The 9,609-nt window shown below is 47.6% G+C and overlaps 1 protein-coding gene across 1 annotated transcript; it reads left to right on the top strand.

Annotated features, from left to right (window-relative positions):
• Positions 1-4,399: 4,399 nt before the first annotated feature.
• LOC306970220 (UDP-glucuronosyltransferase 2B31-like) lies at positions 4,400-5,965 on the top strand (the record flags this gene model as incomplete). The annotated part of the gene is made up of 1 exon (XM_079566099.1): positions 4,400-5,965. One exon carries the CDS (start codon positions 4,400-4,402, stop codon positions 5,963-5,965), a length of 1,566 nt encoding a protein of 521 aa, XP_079422225.1.
• Between the last annotated feature and the right edge of the window lie 3,644 nt (positions 5,966-9,609).

Genomic DNA, 9,609 nt, shown 5'->3' with positions numbered 1-9,609 from the left:
GGCCTCTGACTTTTCTAAGGAAACAAAGAGCTCACTGTATTTAGCGTCATGTTACTGTCACTCATGGTGTCTGACCGAAAGTCTCACTGTGAAGAAAGTCAACTCACATTTACACTGAGAAGGTTGGAAGGGCGCCCCCTTGGCGACGTGAAGACAGGAAGTGACCTCCCTCTCTCCTGGTGCAGCTGAATTGTTTGCCTTTTTCAGCGAACCACGTTGTTTTTCTGGATACTTTTGTACGTCTTTACCGTGTTTTTGTGGAGGTTTGGTGGATTTGTTTACTTTGAGAGTCCAAAATGGTCCTGAAGAAAGCAGCTTTTTGACGGTAAACAAACTGCTAGCTTATCAGCTAAACCCATTTGAGATCTACAAACATCTTCTTCTGAGACACTGAACAGTGAAGAGGCACCAAGAGCCCCCACACCTGCAGCACGGAGGAGGCGTCACAAGAGGAGCTACAGGAAACAACAAAAGGGACCAACGAGGAGATGGTGATAGACTGTGGAGGGAGCTGTGCAGGAGGAAGAGGAAGGACGAGGTGGAGCTGACCAGTGCAGGACACCACGCTCTGAGACGGGGACAAGCCCAGGAGGCGGTGCACCGTTTCAGATGATCAGAGGAGACAGAGGCAGCTACAGTTTCTCCATCCTCCAAGGTCATGCGGGTGGAGTGCGTGAAGGACAACGAGATCATGGACCCGGCCGAGGACAGGAACTTCTACATCACCGTGGACCTGATCATCAAGCAGGCGCGTCTGTCCCACACGGCCAACTACACCTGTGTGGCCAAGAACATCGTGGCCAAGCGCAAGAGCTCCACCGCCGTGGTCATCGTCTACGGATTTCCCATCAACCAGTGCTCCTCCTGTGACCAAAACAGTGAAGATGGCGGCCGCGATACAACGATCTTTCACAAAAGTAAAAAAAAAAAGAGTGGTGCGCACTGAATGGTGCTGCTGCCGTATGCTCTCTCATCGAATGCAATTTCTCCATCTGTGTAATCAATAAAGTACCATCTTATCTTATCTTATCTTGTGTCACCTTGCATCCAAATGCCCGGAACATGATGACAGCGGGTCAAAATGACCCGCGAAGGCCATTCACCTTTAAACCAGCGCATTCACCTTTGTACCAGTGGTTTGACAGTGGGGGCGTCGCAGAGGGGGCGGGGCCAGAGCGCAGAGTCCAAACCAGAGTCTCATGTTCAGAATGAGCCAAAGCAAAACACTCAGCTTTACCCATTCACACTCGCAGCCTCGCTTTCAAAACTATTAAACACGGACATTTTCATTTAATATTTTAGTAGTAGTAGATAGTAAAAATGTTTGGAAAACCTGCTTCACAGTATTAATGGATGAAATAGATGTTAAATAGATTTTATTTTGTGATATTCATCATGTCAAAGTAGGGGGTACGTGACTCGTCACCTAAAACTTCAGGGGGTGCACGGCTGCACCCACTGCCCTTGGGTCGACTCAAGGGCGTAGGTCTGGTGGTGCTATTGGTGGGGGACACTTTAGTGCCACATCTGAGTCAAGTCTTTGTGAAAGATCGTACAATATCACTTTATTTTACAGTACCTTGATACATTGTACCTAACTTAATTTAGTACAATGTAATGTGCTCTGTAACAATGTGTAATAACCTGTACCTATGGGTTAGATACATAATGGAATAACTTGTATTTGTATTTGTAGGTACGTTATGTAACAGGACATGAGACCCTCGGGTTAGGGCTTAAGGCTAGAGTTATGTCTTAATACATTATGTACCTCCAAAATACAAATACATGTTCAAATCAAATCAAAACAATTTTATTTGTATAGTGCTTTTCATACATGTCATGTAACACAAAGTGCTTTACAGATTTAAAAACATTCTCTCACACCCACCTCCTTCCAAAAATACAGACACATTGTCGCATTCACACTCCCCACACCCACCTCCCAGAGACACACCACACAAGCACACATACACACTCAAGGTAAAACAGTGGAGATTATGGACAAAAGGCTAAGATAAGGCTGGGTGCAGATAAACAGGTAAGGGAACACCATCCAAGGAGCGTCTGCATCGGGCGCAGCGCCTCGGCTGCAGCCACAGGGACCAACACAGGGTGCCCGGACACCATCCAGAAACCCACAAGACAGCACCCCAGCAGCCACAGCCAATCACCACTCCCGAGGCAGAGGGCTCCTCCAGAGGAAACTGGGAGAGCATAAAAATTGTTAAAATAAATAAAAGTACGTAAGTAAAATTGAATAATAGGATAATAAAAAATAAAATAAAATAAAATAAAAAAAGAGAGGTAAAATACATAAATACAAAATAAATATTAATAACTATTAAATGTCAATTTAATTAATTGTAAGGTGCTGATAAATAATAATAAATAGGCCTAGCAAAAATAAATATCAGTTAAAAGCTAAGCTAAAAAGGTGGGTCTTGAGCCTGCTCTTAAAAACTTGAACGTTCTCTACGGCCCTGAGCTCCTCGGCCAGGTCGTTCCGGAGGCGAGGGCCGTAACACTGGAAAGACGCCTCACCGTGAGTTTTCCTGTTGACTTTAGGAATAACTAGGAGACCCCTGCCGGAGGAGCGAAGGGGCCGTGAAGGTTCGTAAGGTAAAAGCAGTTCTGAAAGGTAAGAAGGACCAAGACCATTAATGGTTAGTGGTTCTCACACAGAGGGTGCAGGGCCTGAATTGAGGTAATTATTTTCCACTTCTGCCCTGCTTTACTGCACAGTGGAACTGTTTTTGACCGTAAATAGGTCCGCCCTTTGCCGAATAACTATGGGATGCGCACTGTAGGGCCCCCATGTGGATTTTTGCTTAGGGCCCCAGAAGGGCCAGCACCGGCTCTGAGGTAAAGCATCAGCGCCTGCCAAGCTGCTGCTACCTGCCGCCGCCATCTTAGCCCTGCTTCTGGTCGTAAGCGTATCTCACAGACCTGGCTCAATAAGACTCACATAACTGCTACGCAGACCACCTTACTGACTTTCAGATACTCTTTTAGAACATTTTATCTGATTATTCATCCTGCAAGCCTTCAAGAACTTGCTTCCTTCAGATAAATCTGTAGTTTAGCCTCCTATTCTTACTTTTATTTTGTTCGCTTTCTCGAACTGGTGCCCCATTAAATTTTTAAGGCTAATCTACAACCTATTAATTAATTAATAAACAAATTAATTGATTAATGAAACCTCATACCCTACAGCAACGATTACAATTATAAAAATACCACTGTCAGTCGGTTGTCTTTCATTTTCATCCCGAGTAGAGATATTGTCACATGTGGTAGTACAGCATAATTCTATGTTTGTGCTCAAAATGGTGGCCTTAAAGGGGCAAGATGCAAGTTGTCCATTTTACGCTCATTACTGCCACCTCAGGTTATACGTGTAACTGCAGTCTCTATATTAAGCTCGTGCAAGACGGCACTTCAGACCCGAAGTAACACCTTTTTGAGTGACAGTGCAGGATTTTAGAAGCAGTTGTGGTGAACAGGTCTGGGCTCATTCTACACATTAGGACATGGCTAATCTACTCCGTATAGTCCCTTTAACTATGCACAAAGTCATTGGAAAGGAGGTGGCTTGAGCCTTTGCCCCTTTTGCACTTTTTTTTAAACTATGTTAGATTCTGACCCTGTTCCTACAAATGCGATGTAAACGACTTCACTGACCTGTAATAAGAGCTTTTCCTCCCCATAGGATCTGGAATGGTGAAGCCAGTGCCTGTGGCGTGACATTTCATGGCATTTATAGGCTACTGTATAATTTCAGAAGTTTCAGAAAATTACTAGATGATGTTTGGTGGCCGTACCCACAACAAGCTGAATGAGGTCGATGGGTCGACAATAGCTGAAAATATCTGTATTGTTCATAATTTGAGATGCTTGAGGCTAAATGTTAACGGACGAAGGAATAAAAATCTGACCAAAATGCAGAATTCTCAAAGTTTCCCAGAGTAGCTGCTCGCTATCTGTTTCTGGAGGTAGGACGCCATGTCTTTTCTATTTTTAGTCGTATAAAGTGCTAAATATATAAACTACCAAGCCTCAAAGTGGAGTCTTTTTGCATTGCTGTCAAAGGGGCGTGCTCTTCTTTAGCTCCGTTTAGTCACGTGGCTCATGGTGTTGTGCCGTCTTCATCAGTTCTCGATTATTTGTGGTTTCTTCTGTTCAAAGGATGATAGTTCACATTGAAATTTAAAAATAGGTCTGTGTACAGTCTTTACTTCCCGGTGATTTCTTTTGGGGTTTATGACTGAAGCAATGTGATGAAGTGGAGTTATGAGGCTCATGGAGGGAGACACTGTCCTGGGGCGGGTGTAGGTGTGTGGGGGAATGCACTGGCCTCTCTGCTGTTTCTGACCAGTTTCTCTCTCTCAGGTTCAGGATGCATCTGCTGCTGGTGGCTCTGTTCTGCTGTGCCCCTGTGTTCGGGGGGAAGGTGCTGGTGTTTCCTGTGGACGGGTCCCACTGGGTGAACATGCAGGTTCTGGTCGAGGAGCTGCACTCTCGGGGTCATGAGGTCACTGTGCTGCGGCCCAAAGACACCTGGTACATCAAGGCCCAGTCTCCCTTCTACAAATCCATCACACTCAACTCTACAAGAGGATTCAGCAAGAAACAGTTTGGATCGTTCGCGATGAAGATGCTTCGACTGCGGCGCGAAGGGGCCTCGGTTTGGAGACAGATTTCTCTGGAATACGAAATTGTTACAGCATTTTATGAGTCGTATAAAAAAGTTGTTGAAATGACTGGACAAATGTTTGAGAATAAGACATTAATGCAGGATTTGATGGACGCAAAATATGACCTGGTTTTGACAGATCCTGGTATGGGTGCTGGCGTTCTTCTTGCTCACATGTTAAAGCTTCCTCTGGTGTTGAACGTCAGATGGACAATTCTGGGAGACGGACATTTAGTGATTTCTCCATTTCCTTTATCGTACGTCCCAATCAGCATGAGTGAATTCACAGATAAAATGAGCTTCATGCAGCGAGTCAAGAACATGTTGATTTACTTCTTTACGCGTATTCAGCTCTGGTATGTGACAGACCGAAACTACAAACCGTTTGTTCACAAATACTTTGGTCCTGACGTGCACTACATGGAGCTGTTCCAGGCGGCCGACATTTGGCTGATGAGAAACGACTTCACGTTTGAATTCCCGCGGCCCACGATGCCAAACGTGGTTTACATGTCAGGCTTCCAGTGCAAACCCTCCAGACCTCTGTCCAAAGAGCTGGAGCAGTTTGTGCAGAGTTCAGGGGAGCATGGGGTTATCGTCATGACTTTAGGGACACTGGTGGCCCAACTGCCTGAAGACATCACTGAGGAGATCGCTGCTGCTTTTGCACAAGTCCCTCAGAAAGTCATCTGGAGACACTCGGGCAAACAGCCCTCCACTTTAGGCAACAACACTCTGCTGGTGGACTGGCTCCCTCAGAACGACCTTCTGGGACATCCACAAACCAAGCTTTTTGTAGCTCACGGAGGAACCAACGGGCTTCAGGAAGCCATTTACCACGGCGTTCCTCTGTTGGGTTTGCCGCTGATGTTTGACCAACAGTCTAACTTCTTTCGGATGGAGGTGCGTGGAGTGGCCAAAGTGCTGGACATCTCCACAGTGAACAGAGAGGTGTTTCTCCAGGCGCTGCAGGAGCTGCTGCACCAGCCCAAACATAGAGAGAATATGAAGCGTCTGTCAGAGCTGCACAGAGACCAGCCCATGAAGCCCATGGACAAAGCCATGTTCTGGATAGAGTTCGTCATGAGACACAGAGGAGCCAAACATCTGATAACAGAGTCCTACAAACTGTCCAAGATTCAGTATTACTGCATTGACGTGGTGGTGTTTCTGCTCACGTTAGCTGCACTGAGTCTGTTCATGTTCATGAAGACACTCACAGTCCTGTGGACAGCCCTGTCCTCACGCCTCAAAACCAAACAGGAATAAACTTTCCACATAAGGCGAAATACGCGCAGTAATCTTCACTTTACTGTGCAGATGCCAAACTACTCCTGGTATTATTACGCCTTACAATATAGTTCCCCCTTTTATCCGCTTAGAAAATCCACATTGTTTAATTTTGTGTAATTATACTTTGTAGTGTAACACTTCACGTAACCATGTTTAAATAGGGAAAACGTGGAAGAGCTTGGTAGCTTCTATCTTGACTGTTTTGGAGCTATAGAGGAAAGGGGGAGAGGCTAAATTTTAACGCCGTCTGCGCTGTGTTTACGTGACTGAAGGCACGGGGGAAGACAGGTCCTAAAGAACTCGTCAAAGCTAAGGTAAGAACATATCTCAGTAAAAACGGTGGCCTATTCCTTTAAAGTCTATTTTTACACCAGGGCTGCGAACGGATGTTCTCTGGATGTTGTAGGACTGTCGTGGCTGACACGTCTCTGCAACATCGCGTGGCGGTCGGGGACAGTGCCCCTGGATTGGCAGATCGGGGTGGTGGTCCCTCTCTTTAAGAAGGGGGATCGGAGGGTGTGTTCCAATTACAGAGGGATCACCCTCCTCAGCCTCCCCGGTAAGGTCTACTCCGGGGTGCTGGAGAGGAGGATCCGGCCGATAGTTGAACCTTGGATCCAGGAGGAACAATGCGGTTTTCGTCCTGGTCGTGGCACACTGGACCAACTCTATACCCTCCGTCGGGTGTTCGAGGGTTCGTGGGAGTTCGCCCAACCAGTCCACATGTGTTTTGTGGATCTGGAGAAAGCGTTCGACCGTGTCCCTCGTGGTGCCCTGTGGGGGGTGCTCGGGAGTATGGGGTCGGGGCCCTCTGCTAAGGGCTGTCCGTTCCCTGTATGACGCAGCAGGAGCTTGGTTTGCATTGCCAGCAGTAAGTCAGACCTGTTCCCGGTGCGTGTTGGTCTCCGCCAGGGCTGCCCTTTGTCACGGTTCTGTTCATTATTTTTATGGACAGAATTTCTAGGCGCAGCCAGGGGCCGGAGGGTGTCCGGTTTGGGAGCCTCAGAGTCTCATCTCTGCTGTTTGCGGATGATGTTGTTCTGATGGCTTCAACGAACCAGGACCTTCAGCTGCTCTGGGGCGGTTTGCAGCCGAGTGTGTAGCGGCCGGGATGAGGATCAGCACCTCCAAATCTGAGGCCATGGTTCTCCACCGGATAAAGGTGGCTTCCCCTCTACAGGTTGGTGGGGAGTCCTTACCTCAAGTGGAGGAGTTCAAGTATCTCGGGGTCTTGTTCACGAGTGAGGGACGGATGGAGCGTGAGATCGACAGACGGATCGGTGCGGCGTCAGCAGTGATGCGGTCGCTGTATCGGTCTGTCGTGGTGAAGAGGGAGCTGAGTCGGGGCAAAGCTCTCGATTTACCGATCGATCTACGTTCCCACCCTCACCTATGGTCATGAGATTTGGGTCATGACCGAAAGGACAAGATCGCGAATACAAGGCGCCAAAATGAGTTTCCTTCGCAGGGTGGCTGGGCGCACCCTCCGAGGTCGGGTGAGGAGCTCAGTTACCCGGGAGGAGCTCGGAGTAGAGTCGCTTCTCCTTCACGTCGAAAGGAGCAGCTGAGGTGGCTCGGGCATCTGTTCCGGATGCCTCCTGGTCGCCTCCCTCGGGAGGTGTTCCAGGCATGTCCTAGTGGGACAAGGCCTCGTGGAAGACCCAGCACACAGTGGTGGGACTATGTCTCCGAGCTGGCCTGGTGTCGCCTCGGGGTCCCCCCAGAACAGCTGGAGGAGGTGTGTGTGGATCGGGAAGTGTGGGCATCTCTGCTGAGACTGCTGCCCCTGCGACCCGGCCCCGGATAAAGCGGAAGAAAATGGATGGATGGATGGATGGCTGTTAACGGAGATAGACAGAAATTGAAAGTACAGATGCTTCAAAAGTGACGGCCAGTTCTTGTTCACATAGTTGGAAAAACTATGTAGAAAAACATTTCTGACCCTTGAACATTCAGAACATTTAAACTGGAATGAGAAATAAAAGCATAGAATCCTTTTTTAGTTTATTTCTACAGCGCTTTACACATACAAAATACTGGACAAGAAAACGGCTAAAATAGAAAACATTACGAATGGAATGAAATAAATTAAAAACAAATGTTCTCTTTGAATAAGGAAACCAAGGTGCTGTCTGATCAGCGGGACCTCCAGCGTTTCAGTCGTATTTACATTTGACCGTCACCCATTATGACAAACAAGTGCCTTGAAAATGTCTTTGAGAATGTTCCTATGTCTCTATCAAAAACTGTACTGTGCAATTTGAATAAATAAACTACAATGATCATTATCCTGGTTTAGTCCTGATTTAGTCTGTTTTAGTCCCGGCTTCGTACTGGTTTAGTACAGTTTTAGTCCTGGTGTAGTCCCAGTTCAGTCCCGGGTCATGTGACAATAATAAACTATTTGCATAGCACTTTTCTCAACAACACTGCTTCACATTTAGTCCCAGTTCAGTCTCGGTCACAGCCCCGGTTTAGTCCAGGTTCAGTCCCTGCTTAGTCCTGGTTCAGTCCCTGCTTAGTCCTGGTCCCCTTTGGTCCCGGGAGGCTCCAGTCTGTGGGACAGCGCCGTCAGGACTTGGTGGAACTTCTCATATCTCAGCTGCTGTGGCTCCGAGGCTCCTCTGTTCCCCCAGAGCAGGCGCAGCTGAAAGTCCGTGTTGAAGATCTCCGAAACGTCGGGGTCGTCTCCAGATCTGCAACAGCAAACACTCTCTTGTTCCTGGACTTATCAACGCTTTTGTGGATGATGTATATTTGTGAGATTTTTATGAGGAAAAATCATGTGACCCATTTTCAAACTTTACACCCTGAATGCGATTTGATTTCATTGTAGTCAAAATGCCATATTCTATATTATATGTGAGGGAAGAGGACAGAGGTCATGGGTTTGCAGACCAACCCGACCAGACCCAACTTTGGACCAGACTGTAAATGCACTCAGTCCAGCGCCTGGGTGGGGTCTGTCTGTCTGTCTGTCTGTCTGTCTGTAGTCTGTCTGTCTCTCTCTCCCTCTCTCTCTTCCTCTTATCTGCTCTCTCTTGTCTTATCGCCCCTCTGTCTCCTCCGTCCTCTCTTTCCCCGCGTTCTCTCTCTCCTCCCTCACTCTCTCTCTCTCACTCTTCTCTACTCTCTCCCTCACTCTTCACTCAGTCCTCTCTCCACTTTCTCTCCCACTGCTCTCTCTCCTCCCCTCTCTCTCTTCTCCCCCTCTCTTCTCTTCTCTGCACACTCCCTCTCTCTCTCTCCGCTCTCTCCCCTCTCTCTCCTGTCTCTCCTCTCTCTCTCTCTCTCTCTCTCTCTCCCTCTCCCAACTCTCTCCTCTCTCACTCCTCCTCTTTCTCTCTCTCTCTCTCTCTCCCCCTCTCTCCCCTCTCTCGCTCTCTCTCCTCTCCTCTCTCCCTCTCCTCTCCTCTCTCTCTCCTCTCTCTCTCCTCTCTCTCCTCCCTAGCAACTTCCCCCTCCCTCTGTCCCGTCTGTAAACATTGTATCCTGGAATTGCAAACACGGATATAGGAGTCGTGGATGTTAACCAAGTCTCTGTAGGACACAGGTAATCAAGATTTTAATCCAAAAGTAAATGTTCCAACTGTTCCGTTTTGAAATCACACTGCGTATGT

The sequence above is a fragment of the Gobius niger genome (assembly GCF_951799975.1).
Source record: "Gobius niger genome assembly, chromosome: 1".
NCBI classification, from domain to species: Eukaryota; Metazoa; Chordata; class Actinopteri; order Gobiiformes; family Gobiidae; genus Gobius; species Gobius niger.
The sequence above is the reverse complement of the archived record's forward strand: the minus strand, read 5'-3'. Positions and strand labels throughout refer to the sequence as shown.